At 39.6% G+C, this 20,803-nt stretch overlaps 2 protein-coding genes across 12 annotated transcripts in view; one reads left to right on the top strand and one right to left on the bottom strand.

Moving 5' to 3' along the window:
* STRN3 (striatin 3) overlaps positions 1 to 8,211 on the bottom strand; it is a 107,376-nt gene extending 99,165 nt beyond the window's left edge. For 4 of the 5 annotated variants that reach the window (XM_086363751.1, XM_086363753.1, XM_086363752.1 and 1 more), the window contains exon 1: positions 7,540 to 8,015. In XM_086363751.1, coding sequence (XP_086219877.1) covers positions 7,540 to 7,821 — 282 coding nt within the window. In that variant the 5' untranslated portion in view covers positions 7,822 to 8,015. The other variant, XM_086363754.1, reaches the window with a different exon arrangement.
* The window catches only part of AP4S1 (adaptor related protein complex 4 subunit sigma 1), a 61,836-nt gene continuing 47,807 nt past the window's right edge, over positions 6,775 to 20,803 (top strand). For 4 of the 7 annotated variants that reach the window (XM_086363784.1, XM_086363778.1, XM_086363779.1 and 1 more), the window contains exon 1: positions 7,274 to 7,414. The gene's annotated coding sequence lies outside the window, so the exon portion shown is untranslated. Of the gene's footprint in view, positions 7,029 to 7,273; positions 7,415 to 20,803 lie in introns of those variants that run through there. The other 3 variants (XM_086363783.1, XM_086363782.1, XM_086363781.1) reach the window with 3 other exon arrangements.

The raw sequence follows: 20,803 nt of genomic DNA, 5'->3' as shown, positions 1-20,803 counted from the left end.
TCCTCATCCTCCAACACCCCACCAAAGAAGAAGAAAATAAGCCAGTTTGGATCAAGCCCCTATATCCAACTAACTGAATTACAGGGGAAAACAAACACGACAATGGAATGTGTTAAACTGTATTAGGGAAGCATGCAGCAAAACACAGATTCTGGGAATCTTTACAGGACCAAAGACTGATTTCTTCAACAGAAAGTAGCAAGGAAAAGGAAGAAAGATGAAGGGGGTGGTTCCAATCACAATGTGTTATTTGGATCCTGATTCAAACAAACTGTTCAAAGACATGTGAAAACTAGTATTCAAACAGCAGGTATTTGATAATATTAAGAAATTACTTATTTTTCTTAATAATTTGGTGAAGCAACTACAATTCTCTTTTAAAGTCCTTATCTTTTAGATATATACTGAAATATGCACAGATGAAATTGCATGTTTCTGGGATTTGCTTCCAAATAATTTGGGATAGGGTAGTGGACAGAAGTATAAGTAAAATAAAACTAGTCACGAGTTGTTACTGAGTGATGAGTGACAAGTTTATGGGTGGTCACAGATAACTATATATATGTTTTTTGGTATTTATTTTTCACTATGCTGGGTCTTCACTGATTTGCTTTGGCTTTCTCTAGTGGTGAACGGGGGCACCTCTTCGTTGCCAGCGTCTGGGCTTCTCACTGCGGTGGTTTCTCTTGTTCCAGAGCACGGTCTCCAGGAGCGAGGGCTTCAGTAGTTGTGGTGCACAGGCTCAATTGCTCTGCAGCACGGCTGAATCTTCCCAGACCAGGGATCGAACCCACGTTCGCTGCATTGGCAGGCAGAGTCTTATCCACTGCACCACTAGGGAAGTCCTGATAACTGTTATTTTTGAATTTGTTTAAAACTCTCCATCATCTTTAAAAATTAAAGTAAGAGTATATATAATCCAATCATACTTACAATATAAAGACAAACTCTTTAAGAGAGGAGCATATATGGAGGAAAAGTGCTAGATTTCTCCAAAGAAATCACGCAGGAGAAACACTCTGAACTAAAACAATGGTAGTAAAGGAATTATAAGCACGGATTAAATCAGGGTTATTTCCTCAGGTCAGTAGCTAGGCTTCAAAGATGTTAAAAGCCAAAAAAATTTGTTTTTTAACTAGAAAAAAGCTCCAAAGCTTTCAGTCTATATGCAAAGGAGACTATTTCCAAAAAATTAACAATCACTAAATTAAAATACATGTATTAGGCTACTGAGACTATCTATATTAAATAGTCCCTTGAATCAATATAGTAAAATTCACACGTCCAGTGAAGATCTTTCCTGCTTCAGAACTTCTTCTAATGCTGCTGTTTTCCTCTGAAATACCTATGGTTAGGTACTCATACTTGAGATCTAAAAGTATCCATATCCCCATAGAGGCTTCACAAAAATTAAATGAGTTATGGGTACATCATACGAAATGCTGGGCTGGATGACTCACAAGCTGGAATCAAGATTGTTGGGAAAAATATCAACAATCTCAGATATACAGATGATATCACTTTAATGGCAGAAAGTGAAGAACTAAAGAGTCTCTTAATGAAAGTGAAAGAGGAGAGTGAAAATTTTGGCTTAAAACTCAACATTCAAAAAATGAAGATCATGGTATCTGGTCATATCATTTCATGGCAAATAGATGGGGAAAAATTGGAAACAGTGACAAATTTCATATTACTGGGCTCCAAAATCAACATGGACAGTGACTGCAGCCACAAAATTAAAAGACTTGCTCCTTGGAAGAAAACCTATGACAAACCTAGACTGTGTATTAAAAAGCAGAGATATCACTCTGCCAACAAAGGTCCATATAGTGAAAGCTTTGGTTTTTCCAGTAGTCATGTATGGATGTGAGAGTTGGACCATAAAGAAGGCTGAACACTGAAGAATTAATGCTTTCCAACTGTGGTACCGGAGAAAACTTGGGAGTCCCTAGGACGGCAAGGAAATCAACCCTGAAATATTCACTGTAAGGACTAATGCTGAAGCTCCGATACTTCAGCCACCTAATACAAACAGCTGACTCACTGGAAAAACCCTAATACTGGGAAAGATTGAGGGCAAGAGGAGAAGCAGGTAACAGAGGATGAAATGGCTGGATGGCATCACTGACTCAACGGACATGAGTTTGAGCAAACCTTGGGAGATAGTGAAGGACACGGAAGCCTGGCGTGCTGCAGTTCATGGGGTTGCAGAGTCGGACACAACTTAGTGAGTGAAAACAAACCACCTATGCATTAACTTAAAATAATTCTTGGCTGGCATATAAAAACTGCTCAATAATTGCTTAGTGAAAGCTCACTATCTACAACGGTTTCCCATTATATTTATTTTCTCAACATCCTGTTAATTTCTGATTTATCACATTTTATTATATCTAGAGTACAATCTCCAACAGCAGCAAGTTCCTTGCTTCATACATCATTATATATCCAGTATATAGCACAAAGTAACACTCAAATATATTCACTGAATAGTCATACTAGAATCAATAAACCCAAAGACTCAACATTTTTAGAAGAACCTACTGATCTCTTTAGCATCTACCAATGGGAAGGATGATAATAAACTAACAAAAACAGGGAATAAAGGAGAATGATCAAGTTAAGTGCGCCTTGGTGGGGGGGAAGAGGCAGGCATTTGAGATGAAATAAATAATGGATGTATTGAATCTGAAGCAGAAAATTTACAGAGAAAGTTAAGAAATATTTTTGAGATATCTGAAAGTCAAAGATACAGTAGTAACTAACAACATGGCTTCCAGAGGCAGCCTGCCTAGGTTTAAATTCCAGCTCTGCTACTCTTAGATTACTTAACCTCTGGGCCCAATAGCCTAGCATCAAACTAAACAAAATAACAACAAGAGAAACCAACTGTGCCCAACTCATTGGGTTTTAGGATTTAAGGACTAAATACTAAAGCACTGGAATAACACTTAGCAAAAGCAAGCAAGCAAGCAAACAAACAAAAAAAATCCACTGTGTATTTCTGTAAAAAGAACCAGAAACCCAGGTAACAATAACTGAAACCAAAGTAGAAGAAACATATGAAGATGATAAGTAGATCAAAAGGAAAATAAGGGATTACAGAGTAGTGGCCAAAGAAAAGGATTTTGAGGAAGAACCGTCAACAGCAGAAAGTGCTGGCTAAGTACTTATGATCTGTGAGAAGGCAGCAAGATTTGGCAATTTGAAGGTCAATCACCGACAGAAAAAAGTGTCCTATTAAGCTCAGTCGGGAGTAATGAGACAATAGAGCAAAAAGATTATACAGGATTAAAAAGTAAATAGAGAAAAAGAATTATATATTAATGGTCCCCAAACTTTTTGTTTCCAAGACTTAAAAAACAGGGAGAATATGACATAAGATTATGGACTTTTAATTCTACCAAATAATTTTTTTTTTTACTGTCACCATTATTTGAAATAGAAAAAGTGCATAACAGCAAGACTTTATGAAGGCTGAAACTCTCAATAAAAAGAGTACTTTAATGAAAAATCTCTATATTATTTTTTTGTAATTTCATAGATTGACAAAAATTTTGTAATAAAAAAGGAACAGGATTTGACTAGACTTGATTTGGATAGACTATCCAAAGGAAACTCTGACAATAATAGATTAGAAGAGAAACACCTACTGCCCCCAATTCAAAAGGAAGAAATCAAGTTATGTCTGAGAGAAATATCTCCTATTAAGATCTTTAAGTGGCAATATCTGTCTAGTTATCACAAATCTGTATGCCAGAGTATGCAAACACAAACGCTAAAAGTTTACATTTGCTAGAGAATTAGTAATTTTAGAAGACAAATACCAGGACTATATTTTCTACCTATCACTTGTGTCATAACTAGACCTACCCATGTCATGGGGGCTTAATAAAACTCTTGAAACATACTGCAGTGGTGCTGTATGTTGTTGTTTAGTTGCTAAGTCACGTGTGACTCTTTGTAACCCCGCGGACAGTTTCCCACTAGGCTCCTCTGTCCATGGGATTTCCCAGGCAAGAATACTGGAGTAAGTTGCTATTTCCTTCTCCAGATGATCTTCCCCACCCAGGGATTGAACCCACGTCTCTATAGTAAATTGTAAGTCAGATTCTATTTCTACAAAAAATACCAAGACAATAAGAGCGGTTTCAAGAGTGGTGAGAAGACCAAAGTCTTTGGATTCAGATGAACCCAGATTCAAATCTGACCTACAATACTTACAGCTAGCAAACAGTTACTTACATTGTTGAAGTGTGTCTCCTAATCTGTAAAACAGGAATGATATCGACCTCATCAGTTTAAAATACTGATGAAAGGGCAATTCCATTCTATATAATATGAACTGGCTGAATCCTAAAAACAGTCCATTTTTTTCAAGTCCTAGGCCAATTCAATCCAAATCTCTGGAAGATGAAACAGAGCCCTGCATATTAGGGGGGTTGGGGCAGGGGGGATTACCAGTGATTGTCAGTAGCACTCTGACTTAGAAATAACTGGAGCCTGTTATATAGAGTGAAGTAAGCCAGAAAAAAAAACACCAATACAGTATACTAAGGCATATATATGGAATTTAGAAAGATGGTAACAATAACCCTGTATACAAGACAGCAAAACAGACACTGATGTACAGAACAGTCTTTTGGACTCTGGGAGAGGGAGAGGGTGGGATGATTTGGGAGAATGGCATTGAAATATGTATAATATCATATATGAAACGAGTTGCCAGTCTAGGTTCGATGCAGGATACTGGATGCTTGGGGCTGGTGCACTGGGACGACCCAGAGAGATGGTATGGGAAGGGAGGAGGGAGGAGGGTTCAGGATGGGGAACACATGTATACCTGTGGCAGATTCATTTTGATATACGGCAAAACAAATACAATATTGTAAAGTTAAATAAAATAAAATTTAAAAAAAAAAGAAAAGAAAAATCACTGTCCTGGAGCCTTATTAACGTAACAAAGTTTTTACCTGAGTCCCAGGTAAGGAACCGTCACAAAAATAAGAGTTTTAAGACATTCTTTGCTTTAGTTCCAATCTTCTAAGAAAGAACTTTATCCAAAATTTCTTTTACAGAAAAGAGAACCATACTGCAAAGTTTTAGTTTAAAAACCTTTCCAAAGCCAGGAAAAATAAAATCCACATTGAAAATTTACATCAAAAGGAGGTATACCTTAGCCTCTTTGTAGTCATTATTGAATAGTTTTAGTACTAAACACTTTAAGTAATGTATAGATGAACAGTATACTCAAGGCTGTATACCAAATGATATGCAAGTTATTTTACTTCTATGTTATCTTTCTTAAATTAAGTCTAAGTTTACAGTTTAAATGTATTCATGCTTCACGTAAACTCTCCCAATACATTTTTCATACATTTTAAAATGGACATCTCACAAGCATTCTTACTAAAGACTTTAGACATGTAAAACAAATTCAATATTCTAAATTAACTATGTAGCCCAATAAAACATAGAGAAATATATAGAACAAAAACACACAATCATGAACATTTTGTTCCAAAAGAATCAGTGTGAAATAATAAAAATTTCTAAAGGGGAAAAAAAAAACAAAGAGTCTAGATAAACACCGAAGAACTTCTTCGAAGTAAGTAAACAAAAAGTTTAAAATGGCTATATCCGAACTAATGTGCCAACAACAGTAGATAGGCTGAAAGCAAGCAAGCAAAACAAATTTTCCTTAAAAGACTTCTGTCGAGAGGAGAATTAGAAGGCAAACCAAAACCTAAGGTAAACAATATAGATCTCAAGTGGCATAGATTTTACTAATTCAGACACAAGTAAGACATTTTGTGAAGCTTACCAATGACTAATACATTTACTAACTTAGAAAGTGTTTAAATTAAACCTTTTCCACAACAGTACAAAGGTTATAAACACTGTATTAGGGACTGGTGAAGTATTATTTAGTGAGCCTAGGCTTCAATGCATTTGTAAATGCAGTTTTCAAAAATAAATGCCTCACACTGAATATTAAGTTTGCACATGGTGTAATACAAAGTTGTTCATCAAGAGAACTTTGTATGTCCCAGATATTTTAAAGCAGAGCACACACAAAAGGAACAACACTTGACATGTTAATATTTTTTAAAAGCCCAATAGTATATCAAAGCACTAAAACACTGAATTGCCAACCTGATAAAGTGAATTCACTTTTTTGGTAAGTGTCAAAATATCTGCTTTTTTACTTTTTAAAAGTTTGACTTTCCCCACTTTGTAGAGACAAAAAGTCGACTGGTTCAATATCAAACTGAAGATGTATGTATTTGTTTGAGGACAACCCTTTTAAGCTAATTCAATCTTCTTTCAACACTACATTTCCCTAATCATTCACCCCAGACATATATGACATGTATATCAGCGAACAACACCACATACACTCTAAATATACAGCAGTCTGAAGAACAGGTGCAGCACTATTTACATGCATGCTTTTTTCCTTCTAAGCCTAAATTTGCTTTGGAAAGTGATTTTAAAATAAACACAAACATGCGAAAGAGGTGAACAATCCTTTTAAATGTAGCTCTTCTGAAATCCAAGACATAAGCCCTTAAACTACCAACATCTTCCAAAAGTTAGGTGAACCAGTATCTCAAAAGTTTCACCTTAAGACCGGGTCCGGCTCAATTATGAAGGTTCCTAAGGATATTTAACTCTGCTTCCCCTGTGCGAGCTGGTAATATGAAACAAAAACGTTTTACTCCAAACTAACATTAAATCTTTTCTCAATCGTTTCCTGAAGACGGCACAGATAGTCTGGTTTGGCTTTTCGTGTGTAAAGACGGGAATTGAGGAGGGGAAGGCCTGCCGAAGAGTACTCTAAAAGTACAGAGCAGCGTTGATGAGTCAGTCACTAAGGACGAACTCAAAGAGAATCGAAGTGAATAAGGCAGCATCCCAGGTAAAAAGGTACTTAAAAGTTGGCGGTAGGAAATGAAAACTTCATCGGTCAGCCGCAAGCCATTGTGAGCGGCAGCAGCCCTGGAAAGAAGCGTGGCTGTCAAAGAGTAAGGGCTCCCAACTCCGGGGGAGGGGGGCAGTCACGCCAAATCGGAAACAGGGGGGTGATTCGGGAAAAGGTGGTAAAATCCCCAACCCAGTCCCTCTCCTCGGGTTCTCCATCTTAAGAGGCATAAACAGGAGCCAGCGCAGTGCCCGACAGCCCCACGCCGGATTCTCCCACAGAGAGGAACTCGGCCCCAAACCCCGAAGGCCCGCGCAGAACGCCTCCGGAGGAGCCCCCGCAGACGCCATACTAAAAGCCAAAATGGCTGCCCCAAGGAAGCCCGCACCGCGCAGCCAGTGAGGTCTGGGTAACAAGCTTCTGCGGGAAAGGGGGAGGGGGGTTCTAGGAAGAGCCGTCTCCACGACTATCGCCCCCCGAGCCGCACAGGTAGGTTCCTCTCGGTCTCCCAAGGCCTCGAGTTCCGAATGAGGGGAGTCCCGGCCCCACCCCCCCACCCCCGGCCGGGAACCCAGCCGCCGCAGCCGTCCCGCATACCGACCCCAGCGAGGTACCTGTAGTTCGGCCCGCTCCACCTCCCAGTGCGCCCGCTCCATCTCGAACCGAGCCCACTCGTGCTGGATGTAGTGCAGGATCCCTGGGATAGTGTATTGCTGCGGCCGGGACAGCTCGGGGCCTGCCGCGGGACCCGCTCCCTCGGTGGCCGGAGGACCCCCGCCGCCCGCCGCTCCATTCCCCCCTGGCGAAAGGCTCATGTTCCCCCCGGGTCCTTGCTGCTGCCGTGGAGGGGACGCCATCGCCGGGCCGCCACCACCGCCTCCGGCGAGCTCGTCCATTGTGTGTGGGGCCCCGGCCGGGGTGCAGGGCGAGACGCCGACGGCTGGGGGAAGGGCCGGAGAGGGTGGCCCCGCGCTAGCGGCGGGGCGGAGGCCGGCAGAGAGAGGGGCAGGGAGGGGGTCGTTGCTGTATGCCTGCCGTGGGTCAGAGCAGGGAGCTGCCGGCCGCCGCCATTACAGTCCCTCCTCCATCTGCCCGTCTCACTCACTCACTTTAGGGGAAGGGGGGGCCGCGACGGGAGTGGGAAGCGGGGGCAGGGTTGGGAAGGGGATAGACGTAGGGCCGCCGCTCCCGCGCAGCATGCTGGGTAGAGAACGCCGATGCCGCCGCTCGCCTACTAGCCAAATAGAGTCCGGCCTCACCCTACGCAGGCGTACTGAGGACGCAGTCGGCCTGCCGTTAGAGGCGGAGAAAGAGCTTGGCCCCGCCCCTAGGCCAGCCCCCAGGCTCGCCGGAGGTGTCTGGTGGCCGGGACCGGATTGTGGGTCACCGACTCCGACATTTGGGAGGGAGTCGGTTTCTGCCTTCCCAGGAGTGGGTTTCCCTCGTTCAGTCAACCCCCTCAGCGCCGTTTCCCACTCGAGTCTCAGCGGCGCTCCTGCCTTCGGAGTTGGGTTTTAACCTGAGTGGTCCTTCTAGCCGGCCGCAGCCGGTCCCGGATTCTTGACGTTTCTTTTGCATTCCTTGCGTGTTTCTGGCAGTCCCAGAGGATCGGGCCTCTTTCTCTGCTTGTCACCCGCTCTTTCTCTGGTTTCCTAGCACCAGTCAGTTCCTGGGGCTTTGGGAACGTTCTCTTTTGACAAATAGCCCAGATCCTCCAGGAAGTGAAGATTGATTCCCTGTCTCCGGGCTCTGGTTCCAAAGTCTGTGCTCCCAGTCGCAAGTTGCAACATGTACCACTTTGCCTCCCTGGTTTCCAATTCTGGGGTGGGTTGCGTTTGGGGCGTTTGAGAGAGGAGCAGGAGCGATTGTTTTCATTTTTCTCTTGGGAGAAGGGAAGGTGAAAAACTTTAGATCTTGATAATGGGTAGAGGGAGAAAGAAAACTTAAAGGAGGCTGATTAACAGACATTTTAGAAGTGAATGGGCTCACAAATACTGTCATACATAGCAGAATCTTTTTATTTATTTATTTATTTTAATTGGAGGCTAATTACTTTACAATATTGTAGTGGTTTTGCCATACATTGACATGAATCAGCCATGGGTGTACATATGTTCCCCATCCTGAGCCCCCTTCCCACCACCCTCCCCATCCCATCCCTCTGGGTCATCCCAGTTCACCAGCCCCAAGCACCCTGTCTCATGCATTGAACCTGGACTGGTGATCTGTTTCACATATGATAATATACATGTTTCAATGCTATTCTCTCAAATCATCCCACCCTCGCCTTCTCCCACAGAGTCCAAAAGACTGTTCTATACATCTGTGTCTCTTTTGCTGTCTTGCATATAGGGTTGTCGTTGCCATCTTTCTAAATTTAATATATATGCGTTAGTATACTGTATTGGTGTTTTTCTTTCTGGCTTACTTCACTCTGTATAATAGGCTCCAGTTTCATCCACCTCATTAGAATTGATTCAAATGTATTCTTTTTAGTGGCTGAGTAATATTCTATTGTGTATATGTACCAGGGCTTTCTTATCCATTCCTCTGCTGATGGACATCTAGGTTGCTTCCATGTCCAGGCTATTATAAACAGTTCATAGCAGAATCTTTGGATGGAAATCGAAAATAAGAGCATTGTGAAGACAAAATCCTAGATGAGTGGCTAAAAATGTTTTTCTTGGTTGTTTGAGTGAATATAATATACACATAAAAGACAAGGTTAATCTTTTTAAGTACCATAATATGTGTTTTTATGTGCTTAGGTTGCCAGGAAATATCCTTAATGAACTAGTAAGCTTCTAAAAGTTAATGTAGCTAATAATCATTTGGCTAAAAAATAGGACAAAAATATTTAACAATCTAAGAGAAAAGATTCATTAATTACAGCTGTGCCAGGAAATCGCGTATAAAATTCACTGCATTAATTTTTTTTCTTCTCTACCGTCAATAAAATTTTCACGACCATTTAGAGTGTAATTCAGAGAGATAAAGTGATACATCTTGTTTTGTCATGTCTGCTTTACTGCTATTATTGTTTAATGGAAAGCAGATTGGACTTCTTACCCTTGCTGCCATATTTTATTTATATATGAAATAAGGTCTGAGATCACAGTATTAAGAACTATCTCTCCATTTTATAGCAACTAACATACAACCTGCTTATTCAATCTTGTTCTTTTTCAAGGGGCCTCATAGCAGGTAAAAAGTTTACAAACATTATACTGCCTCAAGACCTATTATACACCAAAAGGAATTTGTGAGAAGATGTGGCTGACCTCTCTTACATTGGCATCAAAAAACGAGGAATATACCCACTAACATTTCCTGATTTACATCAAGCTCAAATAAAGACTGGGTTTATATTTTTCCTCCTCACCCACCTTCAAAACAACAAACTTACTTCTATTACCCATCCTGTTAAGTGGCACTGCATTCAAACCTGAGGCCTGGCAGTCCTTCATTCTAGTACCTTCCAATCCCTTTCTCAGTATTATCTTATATCTCTCCCATTATCTTCATACATTGCCTTAATTTAAACCTTTCCACCTCTACTCTTTACCCGCTTTCCGCTACCACTGATGTCTGAGTGATCTTCAAAAGGTAGGTCTGATCCTGTCATTCCCTGGTTACACTGCATTAATGATGACCAAATTTAGAATAAAGCCCAAATTTTAGCATAGCATATAAAAGTCCATCTTATTGCCTAATCTACCATCACATCATCATGGTACCCCATTCTTCTCTCCAGCTAAACTGCACCATTTTGAGTTCTGAAAATGTATTACACTGTTTCATTTCCAAGAATTTAATACATGCTGTACCCAACTGGCTTACCTTCCCGTCTTCCTTCAAAACTCAAATATTTCCTCCTCCAAGAAGCTTATTATTTAGAGACCCTATCTTAGTAATAGTATCCCATGCTGAACTCCTAATACTCACTACATTTATTTATTTTTTATTTTTTAAATTAATTTATTTTAATTGGAAGCTAATTACTTTACAATATTGTGGTGATTTTTGCTATACACTGACGTGAATCAGCCGTGGGTGTACATGTGTCCCCCATCCTGAACATCCCTCCCATCTCCCTCCTCATCCCATTCCTCTGGGTTGTCCCAGTGCACTGGCTTTGAGTGCCCTGTTTCAAGCATGGAAGTTGGACTGGTCATATGTTTTACATATGATAATATACGTGTTTCAATGCTATTCTCTCAAATCATCCCACCCTCGCCTTCTCCCTCAGAGTCCAAAAGTCTGTTCTTTGTATCTGTGTCTCTTTTGAAGTCTTGCATATAGGGTCGTCATTACCATCTTTCTAAATTCCATATATATATGCATTAATATACTGTATTGATGTTTTTCATTTTTACTTCACTGTGTATAATAGGCTCCAGTTTCATCCACCTGATTAGAACTGATTCAAATGCATTCTTTTAAATAGCTGAGTAATATTCCATTGTGTATATGTACCACAGCTTTCTTATCCATTCGTCTGCTGATGGACATCTAAGTTGCTTCCATGTCCTAGCTATTGTAAACAGTGCTTTGATGAACCTTGGGGTACATGTATCTCTTTCAATTCCGGTTTCCACAGTGTATATGCCCAGCAGTGGGATTACTGGGTCATATGGCAGTTCTATTTCCAGTTTTTTAAGGAATCTCCACACTGTTCTCCATAGTGGCTGTACTAGTTTGCATTCCCATCAACAGTGTAAGAGGGTTCCCTTTTCTCCACACCCTCTCCAGCCTTTATTGTTTGTAGACTTTTTGATAGCAGTCATTCTGACTGGTGTGAGATGGTACCTCATTGTGGTTTTGATTTACATTTCTCTGATAATGAGTGATGTTGAGCATCTTTTCATGTGTTAGCTATCTGTATGTCTTCTTTGGAGAAATGTCTGTTTAGTTCTTTGGCCCATTTTTTGACTAGATCGTTTATTTTTCTGGTATTGAGTTGCATGAGCTGCTTGCATATTTTTGAAATTAATTCTTTGTCAGTTGCTTCATTTGCTATTATTTTCTCCCACTCTGAAGGCTGTCTTTTCACCTTGCTTATAGTTTCCTTCATAGTGCAAAAGCTTTTATGTTTAATTAGATCCCATTTGTTTATTTTTACTTTTATTTCCATTACTCTGGAAGATGGGTCATAGAGGATCTTGCTGTGATTTATGTCACAGAGTGTTTTGCCTATGTTTTCCTCTAGGAGTTTTATAGTTTCTGGTCTTGCATTTAAATTGTTAATCCATTTTGAGTTTATTTTTGTGTATTGTGTTAGAAAGTGTTCTAGTTTTATTATTTTATAGATGGTTGACCAGTTTTCCCAGCACCACTTGTTAAAGAGATTGTCTTTTCTCCATTTTATATTTTTGCCTCTTTTGTCAAAGATAAGGTGTCCATAGGTGCATGGATTTATCTCTGGGCTCTCTAGTTTGTTCCATTGATCTATATTTCTGTCTTTGTGCCAGTACCATACTGTCTTGATGACTGTAGCTTTGTAGTATAGTCTGAAATCAGGCAGGTTGATTCCTCCAGTTCCATTCTTCTTTTTCAAGATTGCTTTGGCTATTTGAAGTTGTTTGTATTTCCATACAAATTGTGAAGGTATTTGTTCTAGTTCTGTGAAAAATACCATTGGTAACTTGATCGGGATTGCATTAAATCTATAGATTGCTTTGGGTAGTATATTCATTTTCACTATATTGATTTTTCCAATCCATGAACATGGTACATTTCTCCATCTATTTGTGTCATCTTTGATTTCTTTCATCAGTGTTTTATAGTTTTCTATATATAGATCTTTTGTGTCTTTAGGTAGATTTATTCCTAAGTATTTTATTCTTTTCATTGCAATGGTGAATGGGATTGTTTCCTTAATTTCTGTTTTCCCATTGTTAGTGTATAGGAATGCAAGCAATTTCTGTATTAATTTTATATCCTGCAACTTTACCATATTCATTGACTATCTCTAGTAATTTTCTGGTGGTATCTTTAGGGTTTTCTTTGTAGAGGATCATGTCATCTGCAAACAGTGAGAGTTTTACTCTTCTTTTCCTATCTGGATTCCTTTTATTCTTTTTCTTCTCTGATTGCTGTGGCTAGAACTTCCAAAAATATGTTGAATAGTAGTGGTGAGAGTGAGCACCCTTGTCTTGTTCCTGACTTTGGGGGAAATACTTTCAATTTTTCGCAATTGAGGATAATGTTTGCTGTGGGTTTATCACATATGGCTTTTATTATGTTGAGGTATGTTCCTTCTATGCCTGCTTTCTGGGGAGTTTTTATCATAAATGGGTGTTGAATTTTGCCAAAGGCTTTCTCTGCATCTATTGAGATAATCATATGGTTTTTATCCTTCAATTTGTTAGTGTACGTTGTATTTAAGTTGTCTATATGTGTATTCCTCAGTAACACTCATACTAAACACTGTGAAAGGAAGACCTGCACATACCAGGTACTATAAATCTTTACTTTTATATATATATATATATATATATTTTTTTTTTTTTTTTTTTTAATTTCTGAATTGGCTGCTATTTTTTAGATACTCTTGTTAGTCCTTGGTGATCACTGAGAATCAGACAGACATAATCTCTGCTTTCACAGACTTTCCAGTCTAGTTTTAGGTTGTTGATAATGGTACCCTCAGTACCTGGCACAGTGAAATCCCCAATAAATGTTTGACGAATAACGTAAATTCAGACTGGACTTATGTAAATATTTTTTCTTCACCTCAATCATTTTAATCAGTTTTGCTACCATTCTACCAATTGTCTCTTGAGGTTCAATGACCAGAACCGTCCTGAGTACTAGTAGTAAAAGGCACCAAAATCATCTCCTCTTTTGGGAAAATATATTTTACACCATTAAGTAATGCTCAAAATTCTCCAAGCCAGGCTTCAGCAATATGTGAACTGTGAACTTCCTGATGTTCAAGCTGGTTTTAGAAAAGGCAGAGGAACCAGAGATCAAATTGCCAACATCTGCTGGATCATGGAAAAAGCAAGAGAGTTCCAGAAAAACATCTATTTCTGCTTTATTGACTATGCCAAAGCCTTTGACTGTGTGGATCACAAGAAACTGTGGAAAATTCTGAAAGAGGTGGGAATACCAGACCACCTGACCTGCCTCTTGAGAAATCTGTATGCAGGTCAGGAAGCAACAGTTAGAACTGGACATGGAACAACAGACTGGTTCCAAATAGGAAAAGGAGTTCGTCAAGGCTGTATATTGTCACCCTGTCTATTTAAGTTATATGCAGAGTACATCATGAGAAACGCTGGACTGAAAGAAACACAAACTGGAATCAAGATTGCCGGGAGAAATCTCGATAACCTCAGATATGCAGATGACACCACCCTTGTGGCAGAAAGTGAAGAGGAACTAAAAAGCCTCTTGATGAAAGTGAAAGTGGAGAGTGAGAAAGTTGGCTTAAAGCTCAACATTCAGAAAACGAAGATCATGGCATCAGGTCCCACCACTTCATGGGAAATGGATGAGGAAACAGTGGAAACAGTGTCAGACTTTATTTTTCTGGGCTCCAAAAAAACTACAGATGGTGACTGCAGCCATGAAATTAAAAGACGCTTGCTCCTTGGAAGGAAAGTTATGACCAACCTAGATAGCATATTCAAAAGCAGAGACATTACTTTGCCAACAAAGGTTCGTCTAGTCAAGGCTATGGTTTTTCCTGTGGTCATGTGTGGATGTGAGAGTTGGACTGTGAAGAAGGCTGAGCGCTGAAGAATTAATGCTTTTGAACTGTGGTGTTGGAGAAGACTCTTGAGAGTCCCTTGGACTGCAAGGAGATCCAACCAGTCCATTCTGAAGGAGATCAGCCCTGGGATTTCTTTGGAAGGAATGATGCTAAAGCTGAAACTCCAGTACTTTGGCCACCTCATGCGAAGAGTTGACTCATTGGAAAAGACTCTGATGCTGGGAGGGATTGGGAGCAGTAGGAGAAGGGGACGACAGAGGATGAGATGGCTGGATGGCATCACTGACTCGATGGACGTGAGTCTGAGTGAACTCCGGGAGTTGGTGATGGACAGGGAGGCCTGGCATGCTGCGATTCATGGGGTTGCAAAGAGTGGGACAAAACTGAGCGACTGATCTGATCTGATCTGATCTGATTGTGCTTTGTGTACATGACTCCTGTTGACACTGCAGCAAGCTCCTAGAATCTTGGCCTCTGTAGGTAATAAGCTTTCCCAAATTCACCTACAACTCACCTGACTGGAATGTTCTCCCTAAACTGTGGCTGAGTCATTTCCTGTCTTCAGTATCAACCTTTGAAACTTGCTATATGTTGTATCATTTCATCAGTCTTGATCATCCCTCCTCCACTCCCATTGATTCTCCCAGTTTCAGTATACAGCTGCTGATTTTCAAGAATGGCTGCCTATTTATGTCTTTAGTCAATTTTGAATTTTAAGGGTCTTTTTTCCCCACTAGCTAATCTTAGACACCTGTGTGCTTATTACATCTGACCCAAAAGAGATTTGTCATATTAATATTTCATGTGCATATATCAGCAAAAGTATGTTAAGGAATTCTGGCTTTTAAAAAAGTCATAGTGGCTTACACTCACATACCTTCTCCCTAATTACTGCAATACCTGATATACAAAGTATTTTGTCCCTGACTTGGAGAACTGTATAATCTCCTGTAGTTACTGACCTTAACATCCAGTTTCATGCCTTGCTGACTATGTACCTGACATCCCTCTAACAAAGAGCTCAGACTGGTTCACAGTCACTGGTCTAGTCATCTTTTTCCATCATCTGAAAAGATTGTGACAATATTCTTATCTCCATGAAGAGAGAAAGCGGAAATCAGAGTTCTGGGTCACTTCTGCAGCTCTTGGTAGAATAGGAAGTGTTTCTACTCTTAGATCAGTGAGTGTACATGTTTATTTGAAAACAAAAAATAAAGTTTTCTTTCACAGTTCTGCCTCCTCCTGTCTTGTCAGTGGATTCAATATTTACTGTCTCTGGCTCACAAATTATTTGCACTTTTGAAATCACTTTTAAGGTAGTTTGGGGGTGATTCAGTCACTTGGGAAAATTGTATAGTATTTACATCTATAAATATAGACAACAAACTAGTATTAGAACCTAGAGAAAGATCTTTGAGAAAAAAGTTGACATGTGTTCCAAAACCAAAAGAGCAAACTGCAATGCAGAAGTAACAGAAAAGAAGGCAGCTTTGACCTGCACCATGGTTTAACCTGCATAATAAGATCAGATACCTACTTCTCATTAAAGCTGCTGCCTGTGGCTAGGAAAAGTATAAAAATATATGTACAATACTTGAACTATTCAAATAGTGTATTGTGTGGAAAAGAAAAGGCAAAGCATCTTCGCAGATTATAGAAAGATAGGCATCAAAATGAGGAAATTCAGCATGCCATATAAAATTCCAATTCAGGTTCATCCCTGAATTGTCTCCCGGGTAATATGAGTCAGAAGGCAGTAGGCTGTGATAATACTGTATAATAGCTAACTCACAGAGATGTCAAAACTGAAGGGAAAAAAAAGGATTGCCAAGAACCCAGTTCCTCCTAAACGTTGGCTTAAAATGAACGACCAGGTCTATAAACATGAGAACCAAATGACAGGAAAATGTGACAATAGGACATTGCCAAAACTTGCCTCAGTAATAATTTAACAATCTTGGAAATGTGGTGTGTCTCCTGTGGCAGCAGCGGGGAGAAGGTTCAGAAGAATAGTACCAGACACGGACACCTTGCCTGGGCAATCTCTGCTGAAGATAGTGTTTTCTTTGGAAAATATTTTAAATTTGGCAAACATTCACAGAAACTTGTTTTTTTTTTTATAACAACACATTTTAAAAGATGGTAACCTCTAGTTTTGTCTATTAATAGACCAACCTAAAGTACATGACAATTATCCTACAAAAAAAGATTCAAGTATTCCTTTGAGCATATTAAAATAACTCCTCTTCCTCCTTTTGTATTACAGCTTTCAATATAGTAATTGGATATTATAAATTGTATTGTGTGTAGACTTTTTTATTTAACTTTTTAATTTTGGGTTCAGTCATGCAAAAATAGAAAAAAGTCTAATAAAATGCCATTTTCAACAATTAGCAATATTTTGCCATTTGTATTTCACCTATTCCACTTTTTTTTTTCTGAGTGAGAAATTTTTTTGACTATTAGAAAAGTTTAACAAAAAAGTTTACTGTGAAAATATACACTGCTTGATTTTTATATGGTAGTAAGTCCAGCCCTTTAGAGACGGGACATGTGGAAGCAGTTGATTTCCTTGATACACACAACCTCTGTGTGTTATACAGAGTTATACAGTGTTATATATGTGAATTATACTCATTCCAAGGTTTCTAAAAATGATGAGACAAGTTTCTTACATTACTGCCATTCCACTATTGTTCTGTCACCTGCCAGTTGCCATCTCCACACATGCATATATTGCATGATTCATAAAGGAATCAAATCCCCAAAGACTTCTTGGACATGTCCATCACCATTTAATTTCAGTGATAACTTCTTGTCCATAAATTTTTTTCAACTCAAGAGGGTGAGCCTTGCTAATGGTGTATACTCAGCAAGCTCAAAGATACCCTGAAACGGAATTCACGGCCTCCCTCACACTCCTTCCCATGCCCAGCCCTGGGAATGTTTTAAAGTAAATGCCAAGCATCATTTTATTTCATTGGCATATATTTCTCCAAGTATTTTTAACACAGTAGGACCTTTTGTTTTTTTCAACATGCCACAATACCATTATCACATCTTTAAAATTGTGATTCCATTATACAGTCTAATCCCTAGTCTATAGTTTCCCCGTTTTATCTTAAAAAAAATTTTTTTTTTAAGTTGGTGGTTTCAAACTAGGATCCAAACAAAACCTACATATTTCCTTTATTTGCTGTATCTTTAGGGTTTTTTTTTTTTTGATTTGTCTTCCTCTCAGCCCCACATCATCGTATCGTTTATTTGTTGAAGGGATGAGATTATTTATCCTGTAGAATTTCCCACATTTGGCTGATTGCATTTTTATTGTATTATTTAGCATATTCCTTTCTCCTCCATATTGTCCATAAGCTGGAAGTTAGGTCTAGAGACTGGGTTTGGTTCAGGTTTTAATATTTGGGGATGAAAGTACTTCTCTATTGGGGCTGCAGTGTACTTTCTGTTGCACCGTAGCAGGCAGCACAGAATGCCCAGTTGTCTCAATTTTACTACTGTAATGTACTAAACTTGATCAGCCTGATCTAGCTATTGTCAGTGTTAGCTGAGCTAGCTAACTGTCTTTTGAAACATTTTATCGTGTTCTACTCCAACGGTTTCTGCTCAGTATGGTGTCTGTCTTTCTATAAAAGAGCTTCCCCTGGATGTTGCTGAGCCTCCAGGATCCTGGATGGGACCTTTCCTTGAACTCATTGGCAAAAGAGGGGCTTCCCTGGTGGCTCAGTGATAGTCTGCCTGCAATGCAGGAGGTATAGGTTTGATCCCTGGGTCAGGAAGATCCCCTGGAAAAAGGAATGCGGCCCACTTCAGTATTCTTTCCTGGGAAATCCCATAGAGAGAGGGGCCTGGCGGGCTACAGTCCATGGGGTTGCAAAGAGTTGGACTTGACTTAGCACTAAACCACCACCACCACCATTGGCAAGAGAGATCCTCCAAGTTCTCAGTGTGGTACTCAGATTCTCTCCTGGAGTTCCCACTTCAAGCAGGGGAGGGGGTCACCCTTCCTTTCAATGGTGACTTGGTACTGGGCTCCTTGGCTATTTTGACTGTTGTTATTGTTTAGTTGCTAAGTTGTGTCTGACTCCTTTGTGACCCCATGGACTTGTAGCCCCACCAGGGTCCTCTGTCCAAGGAAAAAGTGTCCAGGTTTCTCTGTCCAGGCAAAAATACTATAGTGGGTTGCCATTTCCTTGATCTTCCCCACCCAGGAATTGAAACCCCATCTCCTGCATTGGCAGATGGATTCTTTACCACTTAGCCACCTGGGAAGCCTCTTTTGACCCTTAACAAGACCACATTTTCAGACCTCCACTTCTGCCATTAAAATAGCACAGCTGTGGTTTCCTCATTCTAGTGTTAAGAGTAGATAGTGTTCCAGAGCTCCAGGGGATGTTTTTCACTTGGTTTTTGGTAAAGATATTGCTGTACAGGTTTTTCTTTTTTTGCATTCTTCTTGGCTCTTACTGTTTTCTGTGAGAAGATCCTAGGAACTTCCAAAACTGCTCTGCTACTGTTTGCTCTCCCTCACTTCTCTGCACTCTTGGTGTTTCAAAGTTTAAGTTGCCTGCTAGTTGACCTACATTTATTTATCAGATTCCTGCTATTGAAATAGCTCATTTGACTTCTGTTAAAATAACTGTGACTTTTCCAAGTCTTAGATGTGCGATATAAGCCAGTATAAATTTAAGTATGAATATCCACTGGAAACGGTTGGGAGGCTCTCATCTGACAGCTTTAATCTCTTGTTTACATTTTTGGCCAGGAGTATACCATGTTGCTCTACTTTGTTGTGAAATTCAGAAAAGCAAAAAGTGACGCTGGTTAAAGGGCCACCAGGCAGGCCACCTGAAAGGCTCTCTGTTTACCCTGACATCTGATCTGAACAAGAATGATACTAAATTCAAATACATGTCTGCAAACTTATCCTGGACAGCATTTGCGAGGTTTATTTTATTTATTGGAAGTAGAAAGGGAGGTTAGCTGAACTCACTAGGAGAATAAGTCAGAAGAATTTTGGAAGTTGAGGTCTGATCACAAATGTTAAACACACTGTTACAAATGCAGCAGTAGGAGCTTTATTGTCTTAAAGTTGTACATTATCTGATTGACCCACTTCTCAGACTTTAAGCTGCATGTTGAGATCAACTAAGAACAAATTGTCTGTTAGAATTACACCTTTTGTGATATGCTCTGGAGTCAAGATGAAAACTGCCAAGATATGCATATTAACAAGTGAAAGCTTTTGAATAGAAGATACACCTGGGTAGAACTTGATTTACGGTAGTGAATGGGGAGTGAAATTGCGCGTCCATGGTCACAATAATAGCTGTCACTGAATCACTGGAGTCTTGAGGCAAACCTGGAGATAAAGAACAGTGAGTGAGAACACAGATGCTGGAGCCCAGCTAACATGATTGGGTTCTTCCTCAGCCATTTTACTTCGTGACCTTTGGCGAGTGACTAAGTTTTCATGTCTGTGAAGTGGAGATAAAAACATTCCCTAACTCATAAAGCTATTATGCGAATTAAATGAATATAGGTAAAGTATTCAAAATAGCACTTGTCTGATTGGTAAACACTGTGTAAGTGTTTTCTATTATTATTATCTGTCTTCAAGAGTAGTTTTATTGGGTTATTAGCACATTTTATCAGAAAGGGTGAATAATGCCTCTCAGGTTATAGCAGTGGAATTCTTTCATGACCACCATCAAATATTGGGAGCATTAATCACTTACTTGAATTAGAGTTAGTTGTGGCCATGTAACTAACAAAAAAGATGGATTCTGTTGGTTGAGTAAACTGACCCCCAAATTTAAGTTTAATACAGCCATTTTTATGTTTCATTGTTTCTTTCAAAGTGATTATCTGCAAAATGGAGCCATAATTCTCTAGCGATATCCTTAGGACTAAAAAATGTTCATGTAACTTTTAATAGTGCTTCATTTTAACTTAGGACACACTTTAATTAAGATCTTAATAATGTGAGTGTACAAATGTAGTTTTATAGTATTGTTTTCTTACATATTTTTAAGGAAAATATCCACATCGTTACGAATTTGCTCCCCCCACGTAATGTGAACATTAGAGTAAAAGACTTTATAATGTTGAAACAAATTAATTGCAGATAAATTAATGGAGTG

This window comes from Bos grunniens, chromosome 21 (assembly GCF_055505025.1).
Source record: "Bos grunniens cultivar Pamir isolate PY7600 chromosome 21, Bosgru_T2T1.0, whole genome shotgun sequence".
In the NCBI taxonomy this organism is placed as follows: Eukaryota; Metazoa; Chordata; class Mammalia; order Artiodactyla; family Bovidae; genus Bos; species Bos grunniens.
Note: the sequence above shows the minus strand (reverse complement) of the source record. Positions and strands in the feature narration are given on the sequence as shown.